The 22,016-nt window shown below is 36.8% G+C and overlaps 1 protein-coding gene across 3 annotated transcripts in view; it reads right to left on the minus strand.

Moving 5' to 3' along the window:
- PIK3CB (phosphatidylinositol-4,5-bisphosphate 3-kinase catalytic subunit beta) overlaps positions 1 to 22,016 on the minus strand; it is an 83,778-nt gene that overhangs the window by 45,019 nt on the left and 16,743 nt on the right. Inside the window, exons 2-6 of one of the 3 annotated variants that reach the window (XM_087964990.1) lie at positions 10,395 to 10,504; positions 6,134 to 6,217; positions 4,981 to 5,164; positions 3,874 to 4,099; positions 1,799 to 2,022 (exon numbers count right to left, since the gene is read on the minus strand). In XM_087964990.1, coding sequence (XP_087821116.1) covers positions 1,799 to 2,022; positions 3,874 to 4,099; positions 4,981 to 5,133 — 603 coding nt within the window. In that variant the 5' untranslated portion in view covers positions 5,134 to 5,164; positions 6,134 to 6,217; positions 10,395 to 10,504. Of the gene's footprint in view, positions 1 to 1,798; positions 2,023 to 3,873; positions 4,100 to 4,980; positions 5,165 to 6,086; positions 6,218 to 10,394; positions 10,505 to 22,016 lie in introns of all 3 variants that reach the window. The other 2 variants (XM_087964989.1, XM_087964991.1) reach the window with 2 other exon arrangements.

Here is a 22,016-nt window from a genome sequence, read left to right on the forward strand (position 1 = left end):
ACTAATATAACAATACAATCATATGTTGTTTCCAATTTTCTAAAGTTATTTCTATTACTAATATAACAATACAATCTTATGTACCTTTACAGAATCCCTTTTTCAGTTAGATTTTCACCCATTATCTCTAAATAGGTCCTGTTTCTCTGTATCTTGCTCCGGTCCTTTTTAACTTCTTTTCCTTTCCTTCTTCCCTCTCTTCTTCTCTCTCCCCTTTTTACCCCCTTGTCTCTCTACCTCTATTTCTCTCTTCTGTATTCCCCTTTTCTGTTGCTTTCCAGTATTATACTTATTTTTTGAATTATTTTTCTTTTCTTTGGTTGTTTTTTTAAGTCTTAAATTCTCCATTCTCTTTCCCCCCTTTCCTTTTTCTTCCCCACATAAAATTGCTTGTTCATTAAAGATGGCTTCTTCTTTGTCCCAGTCTTCTTGTTTTGCAGTCGTTTCTTGTTGTTTCTCATAGTTCCAAATCTCCATTTCTAAGAATTGAAAAATGAAGCCAAAAGAACCCTTCCCTTCTTGTGCATCTTCTTTGTACTTTTTAAGTTCCATTTTCAATTCATCCAGAAGTGGTGCCATTGTATAAATTTTTAAACAACCACCCAATTGATTTTAGTCATTCAAATATAATAACCAAGAATCCAAAGATCACCAAATAATCCAAATACACGCAAGCTGTTTCATTTTTGCTCTTTTTTTTCACTTTCTCTTCCTGGGGTTACTATTTAGTTGCAAAGTTTCAGTTAAAATGTATCATTTAGAAGTCTTGTTGAAGTTTTACTGTAGATTCTTTTTAATTCCAGGCAGTCTCCTCCCTCTTCCAGATCCTGCCCTTATTCTTTTTCTCTCCCTTCCTGCTTATGAAAAAGAATAATTTTAATGTCCAGAAATCTTTATTAACCCTTTGGCATTTTGTTTTATTTTCAGCTTAATTGCCTATTGATGTCAAAGCGGATTTTTCCGATTTCTTATTTAAGTCTCTTAGTTGTCAGTATAAGGAAGGAGAGAGAAGGAAAAAAAAGCCAAACCTTTCCCTTTTCACTTTCCTTCGCCGCTTCCGACTCTTCTTTGGAAGCGATGTTATTTTTTGTAAGTTTAAATTCCAGGGTACCTTAGTTGTTGCTTTTACAATTTAATCCGGTCAGCCAAAACTTTCACTTCTTATCTTCCTCCTGCACATTCTTTTCCGGTCGAGTTCTCCTTTGTGGTGGCCATTTCTGACCACCGCTGCAACCGCCTTCGGGAAAGGGAGGAATGGCCAGCTGAGGAGGAGAGATGCGGCTCTCCTCAACCCTGCTGGTGGTCTCCCCCCTCTTCACCACCTCTACGGGGTGGCTTAGCCCCGAAACCAGCTGGCTCGGAGCGCTCCAGCGGTGAGCCCAGACAGAAACCGCACACAATCACGGATTTCTGTCTGTCGCCGAAGCCCTTCAAACCGGAAGTCCACCAATTTTTTGAGAATGAAATTAAGGTCTCCTAATATTCATGTAATTTAATGTATTAGGTATTGAGGCCCTCCAACTTTGAAAAGACTCTGGATAGCTTACAATATATAAAATACAAAAATGTACAGTTACACTCACTCATAACATTTTCATGTTTATTCTCAATCAACTGCAATGCCATATCAGATTACATCTTAAAACTGTTCTTGGTTCTAAAAAAATAGCTGCCTCTGCAGAATAATACAATAAGGACCACTCTTTCAGAAATACATAGAATGCCCATCAAATCCTTCACATTTAGTGAAAATTATTTAAAGGACAGAAAAGTTTACAAATTAGATTAAGAACCCTACCTGACAGTTCTCATAATGGATAGCCACAACAATATTGCCACCATAAAGCTTATCCTGGAAGTTGTCCTGGACTGCTAGTTCTAATACTGGTGGATATGTGCGCTTTAACCAATTCATCAAAGATAATCCCATCAGTGACTGCATTTTCTCTTCACTAATTTGTCGCATCTTAATCCGGAATTCTTTGATTTCTGGGTCCTGCAGGGCATCAAATTCATGGAGGCCTGGATTTTTTTTTGTGTGTGAAAGAAAACAACAACAGGAGCATTAAAGCTAGATGTATTTTACTGTACCTACTTACTGATTATTCAGGCATGATATTCCCCTCTGAAAAAAAAATCGGGCCGGCCAAAAGAGACCCCCCACCGCGCGCCAAGAAATCGCTGCCCAGCTCCCTTTTCCTGCCGCTCAGCGGCCTCCGCTCGCACCGCCTGCCCGGGCTCCGCTCAGGTATCCGGCTGGGGCTGTCAGGAGTTGCTACCGCCGGCGCGGCTCCTTGCGGCTCCAGTCCCGCGTTGCCTCGGGAAGGGAAAGGCAAAACCAGGAGCCGCTGCTGCCATTGCAAAGCGCTGCCACGGCTCTTCCTTTTTGCCTTTCCCTTCCTGAGGCAACGCGGGACTGGAGCCACGCAGAGCCGCGCCAGCGGTAGCAACTCCTGACTCGGGGCCTCCGAGGGGAGGGGAAGGAGGAGAAGAAGGGGGGGGAAGGGGGGGGCGATTCCCAAAAAAATCGGAATTCCGATTTTAATCGGAAGAATATCATGTCTGATTATTATAATCGTTTTAGTCCATTTAATATATGAACCTTTACAACACCCACATACTAAGGATCTTTTACAATCTATGAAGCTTAAAGAGGAAAGCTTTTCATAACTATAGAATTACACTATTTTCTTTATATTGAAAGGTTAATTTTAATGCATATTGAATTATTTGTAGGATATTTTTTTTTAAAAAATATACAATCTGCACATTACACTTCTTTCTATAGCAACTCCTCGTTTAGCAGCTATCTTGGTTAATTACCATTTGCAAATATAATGGTATATTTTAAAAAATCATTTTCTGACTAATGCAGGCATTAACTAAATTTTGTGCATCTGACCACAATGCACAAGAATGAGAATAATGCTGGCACAGCTGTACAAGAGAAGTTTATCAGTGATCTTCCCATCATCTTTCTCTGTTCTCTTTGCAACCATTTTACTTCCAATTTAAGGAATGAATTGTAGTTGCTAAATGAAGAGATGTTCATGTATAAAGTGCCACAGGATGGTGGAAAGGAGAGCTAAAGAAGTTGGACAATATTGTTTAAACTGACAATATCATAATTCTCAAACTATTATGCAAGTTGGAACATGTCTGTTCTAATGTAATGAATATTGTTGTAAATTTTGATTATCATTTTACTAAGATATTTGTACCCGGACTACACTGTTTAATTGATGATGAAATTATTATATTTTAAAAATTAAGAACAACAACCCTGAAGTTAAAATCTATAATCTCTTAATGGTGATGGACAGTGAGGGAGCAGCTCATATGTCTTCTGGTGAGGTAGGACTATTTAAAGAGTGCTGGTGAGGTAGGGCTATCTGAAGACTGCTGATGATCAATAGCTATATCTTCTTCATGGAGGGAGGGAACCCTTGGAAGATGCTGGGATGGGGAGCAGAATGCAGTTTTCCTCATGGTCCGTGAGTCCATTTATCCCCTCAGCAAAGTGACAAAGTGATTGCAGTTCTGCATTTATCCCCTCAGCAAAGTGACAAAATGATTGCAGTTCTGCAATCCAGCCAAGGAGAAGGAGGAGGAGGAGTTTTCGATACTCCTTGCCAGCTTCCCACAAGCAAAAACAATGGGGCAGCCCACAGGAAGTTGGAAATCACTCTTTCTCCCACTGTTTTTTTGCCCATCAGTGGTCATTCTGTTTCTTTGTTTAGGTAAGGAAATATCCCTAAGAGGATATCCCAACAGGTTGTTTAGTGTAAAATAAAAATATTATCTTGCTTCAATTCACCTCAAGTTAACGTACTTGTAGTGCCTTATCCCCAAAACAAGAACATGGAGATTTACCTTTTCCTATGAGAACACCTATTTTAGAGTCTAACTTTTCTCCTGGATCACAGCTTCTTGTAATTAACTGGAGAACAGGAAGAAATGGTCTAATATCACAGAGTCTTCGGGTTTCATCTTCCAGTTCCTCACGTACTGCCGTTTGGTTCACACAGGAGAACATATAGGAATCAATCTCCAGAAGAAGATGAAATAGAGGGTAGCTGTGTGCTTGTTTCCATAATAGCTGCAAATAAGACCAAACTCTGGTAACAGAAAGCTCCACTAGAAACTAAATTCTTTTTCAATTTAAATCCAGCATTAATTGGTGTTCCTTGCCTACTCTTGTAAGCTCAAACTCCAGCATAAACAAACATCCTTCAATCAAATCCAGCTGACTCAAGCCTTCAAAGAACAACATATGTATCAAATTTCAGTGTGTTGATATGTTGAGCTTAAGAGAAAACTAGTTCATTCTACTAGAATAAGTATTCTAGATTAGAACAGCCTTTCAGGAACAAAAAAGATACTTGTAAAACCTTATTTATATTCAACCAGAAAGTACTAAGGAAGACCTTTTTTCACCAAGTTGATTCTTTAGTGATCTCTTTGATAGGTTTGTCAAACTATTGAGCTGGGTTGGGTAAACTATTAAAGCAAAAATCAATTCCAAGCCAAATGTATAATCCATATTAATCAATCATTATACTTACAGTATTTCCTAAAAATGGAATAAAAGTGCTTGGCCATCTTCAGTACCAGAGAGAGATCTCCCACATTTATTATTTAGCTAACGGAAGAGAGAGTAGGCTGGACAGCTACACTCCTAAAGATCCAGAGGGTTCAGAACAGCACCTCTTGAATCTTCTCTAAGGGATGCAGTGGGATAATTTTCTGTTCAAAATATTATTTATTATATTACTCCTCTTCTATGACTAGAAGCTAGATAATCAATACTGAGACTGGATGTTTAATGAAAATAACTGAACTGTGCTCCCATAGGGAAAAAAAAGCATAAGACATCTGCTCTTAAAAATATCTTAATAATTCATATTAAGAATGTTGCTTAGTAAAAATACTGAGATGATGTTTCAATTAAAATATATGAATATCTAAACAGCATTTTACCTGTTTGATATGACAAATAGTGGCATCACGAGGAACATCTAGACTGATGTATATCCCAGTGGGAAGCAGGCAATCCACAGAGACTGAGCTATCACCTGCTATGTGTGAATCTACTGCCCAGATGTCCAGGATATCTGCCATGGCAGGAGGCATTATAGATTTTAAATATCATAACCACATGGACCTAGAAAGAAAAACAAAGATGGAGCAAGCTGAGATTTTTTTCTGCCCCTCAGATCAGCTTGAAAAAAAATAGGGAATTATAAATCAAATCCTAGTCAATGAATTCTATGAACATGTAAAGGTGCCCTTGAGATGTGCTCAGCTGCCGTTGAATACATAACCAAAAGCACATACTTTTCTTGGCAACAATATGCTAAGAAGAAGCTGCATTAATGTCTCCATATGAGCCAGGGTCAGGGCCTGGTGATTTCACAGAAATGTATATGTACTATTGTATGTATATCTACTATTGTCTTCTTATGAGAATCTTTTTGACTTTTCACATTAGCCTATACTCCTAGTATTCCTTGGAGGTTCCCCATTCAAACACTAACCAGGCCTGGCCCTGCTTATCTTTTATATCTTGATAAAGTCAACCAGGCATTGCCACTAGCTTAATATTATGTCCATATGCACCCACTGTATCCAAGGAGTCCAGCTATCAAGACAAATTTAGTATTTAATGTAAATATATATAAATATGTCAGCAAAATCTTATCATGTTTTAATATTACACATAACATTAGCGTTCCATTTTTATGAGGCTATTTTATCAACGATTGGAATTCATTTCATGTGCCATCCACAGTCGCCTTCAGTGCCATAGGTGGCTATATAAATTTGTTTAAGAAATAAATAAAATAAAAATTGAAAGCTTTTGCCTTTGTTCTCTTTTTCCTTTTAAGCTGTTGTTGGTTAGCTTTTTAATTATCCTATTAACAGTGAAGATGGCAAGGTTCACATTAAATATAGCTTCTCATTAGCTGTAAAAAAAATATATGCCTTTAGAATAGCTAACATGTGCACAGATTAAAGGAACAGGACAGTATCATTTATTATATTCAAGTTGCCAATAAACTGTAGTTCACAATTCAGACTGTTACCGCAATATGAGGGTTGACTGAAAATTAATGTCTCCAATGCTACAAACCACCAACAGATGTCACTAGTGATACTCCAAAAGCTATGACATGTTCTTTAGCATCTGTTCTTTCATTTCATTTGGCAGTAGTTCCTGTGGAAAAAAAAGGTGTGTTGCTATTCTTTGTAAAATAGAAGCCTGTGATAACTCAGTGTAATTTGAATAACATGCTACAATTGAATTTTCACAGTCAAAGAAATCTCCCCAACTGAAATTCACCACCAAATGCAGGTTATTTATGAGGATGACTGGGTTGATATGAGTTCTACATGTCCCTGCCCCCTCTCCCAAGTAAATGATGAACCTCAAAAGAGCTGGTGTGTATGATAAGGAATGAAGTGGATGACTTGAGGATGACAAGTACTACCTGCTACATTTTTCTGACTGTGAAAGCAACACCACTTTTTCCTAGTTTTTCATGTCCTAATAATAACAACAGCATTTAGATTTGTACAGCTTTACAGCCCTCTCTATACCATTTTTTACAGAGTCAGCATCTTGCCCCCAATAATCTGGGTCCTCAGTTTACTGACCTCGGAAGGATGGAAGGCTGAGTCAACCTTGAGCCTGATGAGATTGGAACTGTGAAATTGCAGGCAGCCAGCTGTCAGCAGAAGTAGCCTGCAGTACTGTATTCTAACCACTGCGCCACCACAGCTTTAAATAGTAAATCTTTACTATTACTTAGTAAATAGTATGATTTTCTGAATTGCACAGTGCCAGTCCATTTCAATTCACTAATGCCCGAGATGCCATAGTTTAACCAATTTGTTTCATCTTTCACTGTGTTGAGATTTTTAATACTCATGTTACTTACATTTCATATGTAAATTGTAACTCTATCTTTGGGGCTTCAGATTTTCTTTTCCTGTATGGTAAGGTCAGCAGCCATATGCCATGAAAGTTTTAATCTAGCCACATCATAAACATCATCAGAACTCCAAAACATCTTAGTTCTTCCTCTGTGTATGCTAAGTGCCATCCAGCCTATGGGCCCATCATCTGTACTTTATTCTTATCTATCCAATAAGGAGGGATTTTTTTTTTGGTAAAATACAGTAGTAGATTACCATTGCTGTATGAAAATTTTGCCTTTTCTGTTGTCTAAGAGATCAGTTACTTGAACATCTTTTTGTATCACTATTGTCTGTTATACTGTATGTACTGTTTGTTTTAGATGAGACTTTCATGCCTTATCTATGAATTATGTATCTTGGCATACACCTTTACTATTTTTGCTCATTCCTCCCAGGAAGACTGTCCCCAGCACAATGAGTGGGGCAGGATAATTGGGGAATACATAATTACTATTATTAATCACAGTTAATAAGCATTAATATATCATAGAGCTTTCCCCAAACCTAGTAGTAAAAACAAAGGGATAGATTGATTTTTCCATGGAAAGGCCTCCCATTGAACTAGAAAATGTAGCTGTATGAAGCAGATGTTTTGACTGAGGCAAAAGTGGAGGGAGTGCTTAATCCCTTTTTTGAGTGGATTGTTTCAATGTTAGTGACAATATAATTATTATCAAAACTATTTCCCTGCTCATGACAGTTTTCATCAAATAAAGAATCATTGTTAAACTGTATGTAGCCACTGTCTAGTTACACTCAGTAGGTGGATTTAAACCCTTATTTGAATTTGCTTTGTTTGCCAATTTTATTTACATAAAAGTTAGGTGCAGTGTGGAAATTGCAGCACTTTAACAATAAACCAATTGTCATCATCAGCCAAGAATTCTGATTTTTATATGGTAGAAAGAGCCACAAATATTTCATTCATTATTAATATCCAAGTCATGTGTTTTAGTTACTATATGATGTTGGCTTTCACCCTCTGAATAGCTTTGTTCTTGTAAGACTAGCAAAACAGTTTTCCAATCTATGCTACGGTGACTTGGGTGACTGTTATAGTTTTGGTTAGTTTTAAACAAAGCTCTGCAGTAGATATGAGTAACATTTTAATTTTTTCCAGAGGCCTGTGGATTTCTTGACAAATGCCATTTTAAATGATATTCCTCAAGATGAGATTTCAAAAACAGAAAAAAAGAATTACAGTGGTGTGAAAAGTGCATTATATTAGAATTTCCACTGACACATTTAGACCTAGAAGGAAAACTGGCATCTCACCTATCTTTGCCAATACACACTGGAATACATTTTAAAAATCAGCATTGATCCTTTGACAGTAGTTGTCCAGTTGATTGAAAGTGACTTACATTTACCTCAGATTTACTGTATTTTTCAGAGTATAAAAGACGCACTTTCCCCCCCTAAAAGAGGGTGAAAATTAGGGTGCATCTTATACATCGGATGTAGCCCTGCCCACCCTCCGCTTTCCACCCTTCAGCCATTTTCGACCTCCGTGTGTCGCATTTTAGACCTGTTCCAGGCTGCAGTGATTGCCACAGACCATTTCTGCCTCTGTGCCTCATGTTTCTGGCCTCTGTGCACTTCAGTTTTGGCCAGTTCAAGGCTGCAGTGATTGCCCGAGCACATCGCCGCCTCCATGCATCCCATTTTTGGCCTCTGCATATCACATTTTTTGGCCTCTGTGCATCACGTTTTTGGGCAGTTCCAGGCGGCAGGGATAGCCTCCACCGCCGATTCCTGCTGCCTGGAACAGTCCGAAAATGCGACATACAGAGGCCAAAAAGGAAGCTCCGAATAGCTGCTGCCTGCTGCCTAAGCCCCAAAGAGCGTACATGCTCACAACCAGTGAACCTGTTGTTAACGTTCACCTCTGGTAACAACTGATTGGGGGTATTCCGGGTGGCTGATACAGCTGCCAATCAGCTGCTCATGCTGAATCAGGCTGCGATAATGTGCTAAAGCTGACCAGGCTGTTTGCTAAGGATGCTAGCCAGATGAATACCGATGCTGATAGACAGAGGCAGATTTTTTTTTTCTTATTTTCCTCCCCCAAAACTACTGAGTGTCTTATACTTTGAAAAATACAGTATATTGCATTTCTGCCTTGCAAATTTCAGTGTACATTCACATTTCATCTTTGTAGTAAACATGTGAGATAAATTTTGAAACAGAATCGTGCTGGAAAATATCAGTTGCTTTGGTTATTAATGGTATTATTATTTACATTAAAGTTGGAGAATCCATAGTTTTTAGATATAGCTGAATTACTAATTCCAGCATAGTTTGTACCTAATGCTACTGGATTCATATACCCACTAAGCCAAAACAAATTATATATTGGTCTGGCATGTATGAACATAATGTCTCCAGTTCATAGAGTTGGAAACAGATTTCTGGAGAAGGATATTAGTGAATTTTGTGGTCCGATATAAGACTAGATATTTCTTAGTTGTTATATGGACATCAACAAAGAAAATTTTAGTTCTCCCATATGTCTAAACTTGCACTAATCTAATTTTCATTAGAGACAATACTAGCCTATTTAGTAGATATCTCTTATTTTCTTATAGAAGCTTTTCTGCCCTTTCAAATAATTGAAAAATAAAAGAATTATCATACAAAGTTTTCAGTGCTGATTAACGCACCTAGTTTTTGAATGCAATTAAAAACTGCTCATGTGTGTTCTAATCTCTACAGAGATTATATTTCAATGTATTTGATATATTAATGTATTCTGTATAATAAATACAAGGTTTGGATGGAACCTAATGCCTCCAGCTCTATAACTTTAGTTTAAATAGATATTTTTTATATATAAATCAGGAAAATAATCCTTGTAATGAGCTCTTTTGTTACCTGGTATTTATTTGTCCACACAGTCACAACCATTTGCTACTCACTTTGACTACTGAAAGACAAATGTATGAAAGCCATAATGAAAGAGGTCCATACTATACTTTTTAAACCAAGTTTGGACAGTCTTGTCCATCTTTTCACTTCAGTTACATAGATGCCCAGTTGATTGAAAATGTGATATGAGAAGAATCATTCTCATTTTCACCCCATTATTTAATACAGTGTAGTCTAGTAGTTAAAGAACTAGGCTAGAAACCAGGAAAGTGTGAATTCTAGTTCCACCTTAGGCATGCAAGCCAGCTGGGTGACTTTGGGCCAATCGCTCATGTTTACCTTAATTCATCTTCCAGGATTGTTGTCATGCGGAAAATAGGAGGACAAAAAAGTATTTAAGAATGTTTGATACCTTGAGTTACTTATAAAAATAATAAAGGTTGGGATAAAAATATATTTTAAAAATGCAGAGAAAAACCAATCAAAATTCTCTCCTTTGGACATATGCTTATGGAATTGTAACTTTAACAATAAAAATAACTTACATTGTTGCTTTTCTGTTCACAATTCATTCAAAGTAATTCTGGCCACAAGCTTATTTGTGCAAACCATCTTTTCTCTTGGTTTTCTCGGAAAGATGCACTGGATGACAGAACTGTTCCAAAAAACAGAGAAGAAGAATAAAATGGCATCTCTGAACAGAAGGTACCTAAATCATTAAATATATTAGCTCTATGTTTATTTCCAGTTAATTGCAAATGTGTATTTCATATCATAATACCATATGAACTCACATCTCCTAGTATATAATAATTCCAATGTTCAAAAAAATTATCTGAAAAAAAATCCATATTAGGCCATTTGGCAACTGAAAGCCCTGAACTTAATCTGTTTTATATGGATGTTGGTGATTTTTCTATCCTGCTTTCTTGAGTTCTTGAAATAATATAGGAAGGAATTTAAAAGGAAGAAACAGGGACATAAACATTGTAGTAAAAAGGTATCATCTTTATCTCTATTTTTTCCAGCTTTCAATTTGGGTTCTTTATTTCCTTGGAAGTATAAAAGATAACTTTAAAAAACTAACAATAAGCCTACACTGAAAAGGACAAGAGAAGGAAAGCAACACTTGGATTTGCCAACTTTAGCAATAGCACTTAAGACTTATATACTACTTTACAGTGCTTTACAGCCCTCTCTAAGCAGTTTAGAGTCAGCATATTGCCCCCAATATTCTGGGTCTTCATTTTATCAATCTCGGAAGGATGGAAGACTGAGTCAACCTTGAGCCAGTGAGACTTGAACTGCCAAACTGCTGGCAGCCGGCAGTCAGCAGAAAGTAGCCTGGAGTACTGCATTTTAACTACTACAGCACTATCCACAAAGAAAGTCATGAAATGCCAGGTCACCTACTACTGTGCCAAAACAGCCTACCACTGTCTTCCCAAATCTGACATCTATCCAGAAATTAGAGCCAATATGATATAATGACTAAGGGAAACTTACAGTAATATATCATAAATTACAAGCACAGGAGATCAGAACTTAAAACCATAATTCTTTATAGCAGCTATAAATCTCAGTAACACAGGAATGATACAGGGATGCCCATTTTTCCTGAGCCATGCCTTTCTTTTGAGGAGCCTCATTAAATGCCTCTGTTCTACTCACTTGATCTTTCTTTGTGTATGAAAACTAAGGTGGTAGGTCAAGTACTCTGCTAGATTCTAGAGAACCAACTGGTTCCTGAGAGTTCAAGTTCAAAACTTGTGAAGGCCCTGTTCCTTCAGTTCAAAATCTGAATCATCACCCATGTTCGAATTCACCCTCAGCAAAAGAAAAACTATTTCTGGGATGACTGCTGGTGAGTAACATAATTCACTCGGTCCAACCAATCTACATGGTTTTGTTTGGGCAAGATGGGAGGGTGGAATGCTATCAACACTACCTAAAGCTCCTGAAGGACAAATAAAACATAAATCTAACAAATAAACAAATGTCCCTGTTTTGTTATCTTCTAATGTGTTGCAGCAAAATCTCCAACACTGCAAAATCTCCAACACTGGTAAATTCAGCACTTCGAGCACCATCTTGGAAGATGATTTGTTCTGACAGATACAGAGGATTGAAGCCATACTGAATCTTCTTGTTGGCTTAAAAACTGCTGACACCTTGAATTCTGAAACACTCAACTTGTCACATAATAAATATTGTGCTAAATAAACAATTACAAAACTGGGTTTGTTTTGGAATTAACTTTGCTTGTTTTTCAACTTCCAGAGTTCTAAGCAATACCCATCTTGCTGGGAATTCTATATCCACACATGCAAATATCTCAAGAGTGTCTAAGCTGGTAAATAATGTTCTAAAACAACATATTTTTTTAAAAAAGTTACAGGTAGTCCTCGAGTTATGACCACAATTGAGCCCAAAAATTATGTTGCTAAATGCAACATTTGTTAAGTGAGTTTTGCCTCATTTTATGATCTTCCTTGCTATGGTTGTTAAGTGAATTGGGATTCCTCATTGACTTTGTCAGAAGGTCACAAAAGCTGATCACATGATTCCAGGACATTGCAACGGTCATAAATATGAACTAGTTGCCGAGAATCTGAATTTTGATCACATGACCTTGACCATTTTGTAATGGTCATAAGTCACTTTTTTCAGTGCCATTGTAACTTTGAATGGTTACTAAATGAACGGTTGTAAACTGAGGATTACCTGTATTATGTTTTAAGGTTAGCTCAAGATTGACTCAACCTTCCATCCTTCCAAGGTGGGTAAAATAAGGAGCCAGATTGTTGGGGGCAATATGCTGACTCTGTAAACCGCTTAGAGAGGGCTGTAAAGCACTAAAAAGCGGTATATAAGTCTAAGTGCCATTGCCTCTAGCTATTTATCAAAACCCCTGCGTTATGGATCTGGCAGGCTATACATCTGAAAATGGATGTCAATCACTAATCTAAAAACTGTGTCTGTAACTTTAAAAAATGTGAACAACTGCAAGATTCAAGTGCTGTGCTTCTCCAGTGGTACTTCTTTAATTCTTTCATCCACCTACTGTTGCCTGCAAGATCAGAAGTAGAACATAGAATATACCAAGAGATGCAGGCCTTGTTCCTTCTCTTAGAACATATTAATATAACCATTGTATCTTGGCAAAGCCTTCACAATCCTAGGAAGGAATTGTAATTTGCCTTAATGGATTAAAGGCAATTACGACCCGTCCAACTAATCTCTTACTAGGTCAATATGGGTCATATACATACAAAATAACAGAGGTTAGCACTTTCTACTGGCTACCAATCATAGAACAAACTTATACAGGAAGAAAAGCTATGTTTCTACTCTTTTAGGGGCAGTGAATTTTTAAGAATTTGTACATGCATTACTAGTTCTGCTGTAATTCTATAATGCTCTGGGTTTACTGCATTATCAGCAAGCCTAATATATAAAAGCTATTTTGTGTCATTATTATTTTGTATTGTATTTGCCAATAGTAATCACTCAGTTTTGCTTACATCTAGATTATTGCATAGATCAAATAGGTTGTTTAGTCAAAAGAAACCTCATGGAAGCAACCTAACAACAGTAGTTTACTGATTAACTAAAATGCTGCAGAAAATAGTGTGGAATTCTACTTTCAATTGCAACTATTAAAATAAGTAACATTTTAACTCTTCTGAATCACAGTTTCAACACAAGGGCTATGAGTGAGAACAGTCAATAATGCCTTGCAAATATTGTATTCTTTTATGTTAATTTGGAAATTTTTGTTGCTATTGCATTCTCTATTACAATGTACTTGCATGCTTGCAGTGCATAATTATGCTTGGTTTAGTATTGATATATTTTTCTCTGTATAAGCTAATATACAGCAAACATATTCCAAGTACGAAGAAAGAATCACCTCTACATTTATAAATGTGTTTTGTTTTATTACCTGATACCCTCTCAAAGGCAAAACAGAAATGTAAGTAAAGCCTCAATTGACTATGTTATTGTGACAATTGCTCTGAGGGATAACATGCAAATTTTGCTATAATCTAACAATGTACTTCCGATACCATTCATGGGGCCAAAAAGCTGATAAAATTCCCTTCAGATTAATGTAGTGAAGCCTTTACATAGTTTTTCCTGTAATCCAGTAGAATAACCTCATAGACAATAGCTCTGCCAAATAATAAGCAATGTAGTCTCTATTCTTCCTTACAAAACAATACCATGAAAATAAATCTAATAGGCAGAAAATTATTCACAGCACCAGCAGATGAGCACAAAAAGAAAGGTATTGCAATATATGTGAGAGATGATTTAAAAGCGGAGTTAATCTGGGCGGATCCTGAAGGAAGAACCCTGGTGGTACAAACTTCGATTAATGGCATTACATTTTTACTGGTAGTAATCTATGCCCCAAATGATGATCAAGGTAAATTTTTCAAACATCTTCACCAAAAATAATAGATTTCGGAAATGGCAATATTTTTCTGATTGGCGATTTTAACTCTATTGCTGACTACCGGAAGGATCATAGTAACATGAGTAAGAATAAAAAAGGAAAAAGAGAATTTTCGAAGCCATGTAAGGATATGATGTACGAACTGAATCTGGTAGATATTTGGAGAAAACTAAACCCAAAAAAGAACAGTTTACCTTTTACTCTAACCCACACAAAATTTGGACAAGAATAGATATGGCTTGGATAAATGGTGAATTAATTAATGAAATCAAAGATAGCGAAATCTTACCAAAGCGACTGGGCTGATCACAACCCAATTCAAATAACCTGGAGAGGTAGAAGAAAACCAAAAAGAAGATGGACTCTTAACACTCACTTAATAAAAGAAGAAGAATACACTAATAAATTGAAAGAAGAACTGAACTTCTTCTTAAAAGAAAATAATAATGAACTAACTTGAAACAAAATATATGGGACACAATGAAGGCATTTATAAGAGGAACAACTATCTCTTACAATGCTATGAGAAATAAAAAGAAAGTATGCCCAACAAAGTAACTTACAACAAGAAATTAAGGATTTAGAAACCCAACTACAAAAGAACCCCAAAAATCAAAGAATACAGAATCAGTTAATAACAACTAAACACAATCTAAATTTATTGGAACAAGAAAAATTGGAGAGTAGTCTGAAAATGACTAAACAAATTTATTTTGAGCCGCAAACAAGCCAGGGAGATGGTTAGCCCACAAACTTAAGAAAATGAAAGAAAAAAGATTGATACACCAATTAATGGACGAGAGGGGCAATTTGCAAGAGGAGATAGAGAAGAAAAAGAGATCACTTTTAAATACTTCAGGAAATTATACAAAAAGGAAGACGTTTGTGAGGACAAAATAATGAAATATCTAGAGGAAGCAAAGCGAAAAAGCAATTGGAGAGGAAGAGATAGAATTATTAAACAAAAATATAACATGGTCCGAACTGAAGTCAGCAATAGAGAAGCAAAGTAACAATAAAGCGCCAGGACCGGACGGGATACCTGTAGAACTTTACAAAACAATCATAGAACAAATTGGACCACTGATGCTGGAAGTATTCAATGAGGTACTCCTAGCAGCCAAGATGCCGGACTCGTGGAGGGGAGCCTTAATTTCGCTGATCCCGAAGGAGGACCTAGACCATAGACTTATTAATAATTATAGACCAATCTAGCTCCTGAATGCAGATTACAAACTATTCTCTTCTATAATAGCTAATAGACTAAAACAGGTTCTAAACACACATATCCATGAAGATCAAAATGGATTTCTCCCATTTCGACAAATTAAGAATAATCTAAGAACAGTGATAGACATTTCAGAATACTATGAAGCCCATCCGGAAAAACAATTTGCTTTTATGTTTTTGGACGCTGAAAAAGCATTCGACAATTTAAATTGGCATTTTTAATTCAAAAATATACAATATGAACCTTGGCACTAGATTTGAAAACGTCGTCACTACAATTTACCATACTCAACAGGCAAATATTCTAATAAATGGGAACAAACTGACCCGATAAAAATAGAAAAAGGGGTTAGACAGGGTTGCCCTCTCTCTCCTCTGCTTTTCATATTCGCCCTAGAATCTCTTTTGACGTATATTAGGCAAAATTCGAGAATTAGAGGACTGAGGATTAAATCAGAAGAGTACAAAGTACAAGCCTTCGCTGATGATTTGGTTTTTTTCTGGAGGAGCCTATAGAAAAAGGACATAACTTATTAGAAGAACTAGAACGATTTGGAGAAGTCACAGGATTTAAAATTAATAGGGGTAAAATGAAATTAATGTCTAAAAATTTAACAGGAGACCAGAATAAAGAACTAGAGACAATAATGGGAATACAGGTGACAAAAAAATTAAATACTTAGGAATTTGGCTTACTCCACAAAGCAAATCATTAAAAGAAAACAACTATGACAAACTTCTCCAACAATCCAAGAAAGATTTAGATTCCTGGAGTACATTACAACTTTCCTTATTGGGCAGGATTGCTCTGATTAAGATGAATATTCTGCCAAAATTTCTATATCTATTCCAGACAATTCCAATCAAATTAAATAAAATTTTTTTATGGAATTAAACAAGATAACACTGAAATTTATTTGGCAGGGGAAAAAAGCTAGGATTAATGTAAAAGCCCTACAAGATTTGAAAAGCAGAGGAGGGTTAGGCCTGCCAAACTGGGAAGTATATTACAAGGCAGCCACCCTACTATGGATAAAGGAATGGGTGAATTTAACTAACAAAAGAACACTAATATTAGAAGGCCACGATATGCAGAAAGGATGGCATGCCTTTCTGTGGGAAACTGGGAAACCCAGGCAATCATATTTCCATAGGCATCTTATCAGGAGTCTCTATTAACCAATTGGAAAAAAAGTACGTAAAAAACTTTATCTAAAAATACCGATTTGGCTATCTCCAATGGAAGCGATAGTACACCCTAATAATTTGGATATAACTAAAATGATTAAGTACGAAAATTTATTAGACCCACAAGGAAAATTGAAAACCCGACAAGAATTACAAGAGCGAGGATTTAAAATTGATCAGTGGGTGTACCTTCAAATTCATAGTAGATATAAACAAGATATTAAGGAATTTGGAATCTACAATAAATTACAGACTTTAGACAAAATTCTATTAGGATCGAGCAAAAAAAATATATCTAAATTTTACAAACATTTATTAGAAACTGAATTAGAACAAGAAATTGTCAAAGGAAATATGATTGCGTGGAGCAGAAACGTGGGACGGAGCATTACGCTAGCAGAATGGGAAAGGATCTGGAACAGGAACATTAAGATCACGAAATCAGCAGCTTATAAAGAAAACGCATATAAAATGTTTTATAGATGGCACCTGCCCCCTTCGAGATTGGCGAAGATGCACCCCAACACGAGCCCCAATTGTTGGAAATGTCAAAGCATAGAAGGTACCTTCTTCCATTTGTGGTGGTCGTGCAAGGAAACCCAGAAGTACTGGCAAAAATTAGGCGCTGGCTAGAGGAAATAACCAAGGAACAAATAGAGTACAAACCAGAGTCCTTCCTTCTAGGAATTTTCGATAAACAAATACCCAAAAATCGAAGTATATTGTAATTCATATCTTAACCGCAGCCAGACTGGCATTTGCCCAGTGCTGGAAATTATCTTCCATTCCTCTGAACATATGGTTATTCAGAAAATTTTACAATGCGCGAAATGGACAAACTAACCCAAGCACTAAAAAAATAAAGAATCCTCATCATATTACAACAATTGGAATCCTTTGTATAATTGGCTAAACCAAAGATAGATCATCTCTAGGAAAATTATGGCGAGGGCCTCGAAGCAGAGATAAAGAAAAGCACCGCCGATGATACTTTTGAAGAAGAAAGGATCTTACAGACAGTCACAAAATATGGTTTTATTTTAACTGTTTTCCTACTCTATCCTTCCCTCCCTTACTCTTCCCTTTCCCCTCTCTTAGGCTTTCCTCTCTTCCCCTCTTGGTCTATGCCAAGGCCTATTTTTCTTTTTGTTGTACATAATTTGTAGTTGTGTTGTTCTTTTAAAGGTAAAACTAATAAAGTATTTTTCCAAAAAAAATAAAATAAAATAAATCTAATAGGCAAATGGGAAATGGACAGCTAAACATCAAAAGCTGTATCACTGGTTTCTACCACATGTTTTATTAATGTTTAATGCAGCTTATGAAACAACTCAATTCCTAATTAAAATTAGAATCTGAAATGAAAACTGCAAGAATCTTAAACTATGTAATTAAAATATCTTAAGAGATACATTTAATAAGGACATAAAAATGTAATCTAGATATTCTTAAACTCTACCTCTTTTAACCTTTAAAAGAGCAAAATGGTGCATCATAGGGCAACAATTTTTGACTCTATGTTCTTCATATGGGCTAACTAATAGAACGTATAAAATTCAGAATGCATTATGTTAGGGATAACATTGTTTACCCTAACTGGTTTGGGTAAAAATAATAAATATGGTATCATGGTTTGTTAGTTAAAGTGTGTGCAACTTTAACTGCAAGAATGTAATTGGGGCGTTGGTCCTTACCTGATACGCCCCTTCTAGGCGAGCCGCGAGGAGCATCCAGACTGTGGGATGTGCTTCTGAGTCCTCTTCTTTCAGGCTGAGCTTTAGACGAGGAAACGCTCCGCCCCTCCCACGTGGCATCGCGCAGCCTCTCCCCAGTTTTTTGCGATAACGAGAAGAGAAGTTATTAATCCTATCTAATCAACTATTGGCTCCTTGGCTGAAAACAGGAGTCCCCACCAGACGGAGATGCTAGGGTGGGGCTGGATGCTCCTCGCGGCTCGCCTAGAAGGGGCGTATCAGGTAAGGACCAACGCCCATTCTCCCTCGAGCCGCTCGGAGCATCCAGACTGTGGGACATACCAAAGCTTGGCTGTCCTATGGGTGGGACTCCGTCTGGCCCGAAGGCCCCTCCGGATCATTGACAACCCTCTGTAAGTTCCGGAATTTGTTATTAATAAATTCCGTGCCATTATCTGTCACCAGGGTTATCAGCACGTTTAGACTTTCTTTCAGCAAACCTAAGCCAATTGAAAAATGTTGATATGTTTCAGTTTTGCTTTTCATTAAATAGCAAAACCCATATCTAGAATAATGGTCCATAATGCTCAGTATATATCTAGCACCCCCATACTGGGTTTCTTTGGACCTATTATGTCTGCAAATACTACTTCTAAAGGTTCTTTTGTTTTGAAACCATTTAGCCTATTTGCAGGCAATACCTTGCTCTTATCTTCACAGCAAACATTACAACGCAAATATTTATCACAAGGTTTTAACCTTATTCCTTCAGCGTTTTAGCATTTTAAAATTTACATGCCCCAAACGCCTATGCAATAAATGGATACATTCATCATGAGGCTTTATATTATTAAATACAGTTTGAGCCTCCCCTTTCTTACTATTATCTAATACATATAATGTTCCATTTAAAGCTGCAGTTACCCTTTTGTTATCTTTTTCAATTATGCAATTATTATCTTTAAAAGTAATTACATAACCTAATTTATCTAATACCCTTACTGAAAGCAAATTAAACTTTAGTTGCGGTACATACAACATTTTTATATCCTGGTTTATGTACGGACAACGTGCAAAACCTTGACCTTCGCTTTCAGGTTCCAGCTATTGGCAAGTGATATATGTTGAGAACTTGTAGACATTTTTATAAATTTTGTCTTATCTCTTGTGATGCAGTGGGATGCGCCACTGTCAACCACCCATAAATTATTCTTCACATCAGAGTTGCTAAACATGGCTAGTTCAAATGCTTTCTTTGGCTTTTTTACATTCTGGCTTTTTTCTCTTTTGCAGAATCTTGCCAATGTCCTTCTGCCTCCACAATTAAAACACTTTTTAATTGTGTATGCCGTTGAAGATAAATCTCTTCTTCCAGGTGCTTTACTTTGCTTTTCTGGTTTTTTTCAAGCTTTGAAGATAATTTCTCTTCTTTCTTATCTTCTCTCAGCTCGTCACGCTCACGCCTTCTTCTGGCTTCTTCTAGTAGCCTGCCTGTAATCTCGGTTAATGAGAGGCTTTCTTTTGGCAATACTTCCAACGAAGTCACATAGTCATCATAGCTTTGATCTAATGAAGATAATATTATGTAGACTTGTTGTAGTTCATTAAATATAAGCTCTTTTTCTTGCAAATCTTGAAAAATGCTCTTCATACAGTTTAAATGAACTAACATATCTCCATTCCTCTGAAGATGCGTTCGAAAAGCTTCCGTGTAAGATTTATATGTGCTCCTACACTGTCCCGAACATAAATCTTCCTGAGGTTCTCCCAGCAGTTTGCAGCATTTTCTTCTCCACGAATATGGACAAGCTGCTGATCACAGAGAGTCAGTCCTATGATGCATAAAGCCTGCTCATTCTTCAGTTTAAAGTCTTGTAACTTTTCTTTATCATCATCATCAGCAGGATCCCAGCTACTCACATCTGGTGGGTTTGCTATAATGTCCCACAAACCTTCTCTGCGTAGAAGTAAACTACATTTCATTGACCATGAAACATAGTTTGTTCCATCCAGCCTGGATATCATGGACAGTTGTGACAAATTTACTTGTGCCATTACTCTTCAGATATTTTGACTATTTTAAACTAATTAAAACAGTTTGTTTTTACAGTAATGTGAAACTCACACCAACTCTCTCTGCTATATCCTGGTTAGTTAGACTATGCTGCTGGGCCCATAACCAATGTTAGGGTTTGGGGATTAACCCCTAGAAGAGTATTTCAGCAGTAGTCAAGCCAGGAAGGGCCCCAGAGTATACACACACTGAACACAAACACTGTTTGTAGTTTAAATAGTTTTTAATCCAGTTAGAGTTCAAAGCATTGTCATTCAGTCCATTAAGTCATTCACAGTATTTCCATCCAGTATGACTCACTAGTATAGTCCAAGTTAAGAGTCCTTGCAATATCTTTATCAGCCGATAAAGATATCTTCTCCTCCTCCGGTTTCACTCTCCAGAGGAACACACGCTGGATATTCAGTAGAATTACGCAGTAAATCAGCAAACAGTAGCAAACAATAACAGTTCAGTCACAGGCACTCACAGTCAGTAATCACAGTTAGTCGCAGTAACACACAGTAACAGTCGCAGCAACACACAGTTACAGTAATCTTTCCAGCTTCTAATGCTTCCTTATATTGTAACTTCTAACCGCACCCTTAATCGGCTAATTGCCTGCTGCATTGTGCTTAAAGTGATAAGCACTTAAACCATGATATCTAAGTTTTATATATTTATTCACCCAAACCATATTTGGTATCAATGTTATACCTAACACTCTATAGCAGCTATAAATCTCAGTAACACAGGAATGATATAGGGATGCACATTTTTCCTGAGCCATGCCTTTCTTTTGAGGAGCCTCATTAAATGCCTCTGTTCTACTCACTTGATCTTTCTTTGTGTATGAAAACTAAGGTGGTAGGTCAAGTACTCTGCTAGATTCTAGAGAACCAACTGGTTCCTGAGAGTTCAAGTTCAAAACTTGTGAAGACCCTGTTCCTTCAGTTCAAAATCTGAATCATCACCCATGTTCGAATTCACCCTCAGCAAAAGAAAAACTATTTCTGGGATGACTGCTGGTGAGTAACATAATTCACTCGGTCCAACCAATCTACATGGTTTTGTTTGGGCAAGATGGGAGGGTGGAATGCTATCAACACTACCTAAAGCTCCTGAAGGACAAATAAAACATAAATCTAACAAATAAACAAATGTCCCTGTTTTGTTATCTTCTAATCTGTTGCAGTAAAGCCAGCAAAATCTCCAACACTGGTAAATTCAGCACTTCGAGCACCATCTTGGAAGATGATTTGTTCTGACAGATACAGAGGATTGAAGCCATACTGAATCTTCTTGTTGGCTTAAAAACTGCTGACACCTTGAATTCTGAAACACTCAACTTGTCACATAATAAATATTGTGCTAAATAAACAATTACAAAACTGGGTTTGTTTTGGAATTAACTTTGCTTGTTTTTCAACTTCCAGAGTTCTAAGCAATACCCATCTTGCTGGGAATTCTATATCCACACATGCAAATATCTCAAGAGTGTCTAAGCTGGTAAATAATGTTCTAAAACAACATATTTTTT

This window comes from Notechis scutatus, chromosome 4 (genome assembly GCF_049901735.1).
Source record: "Notechis scutatus isolate UNSWTSFEM ecotype Mainland chromosome 4, rNotScu1.2, whole genome shotgun sequence".
NCBI classification, from domain to species: Eukaryota; Metazoa; Chordata; class Lepidosauria; order Squamata; family Elapidae; genus Notechis; species Notechis scutatus.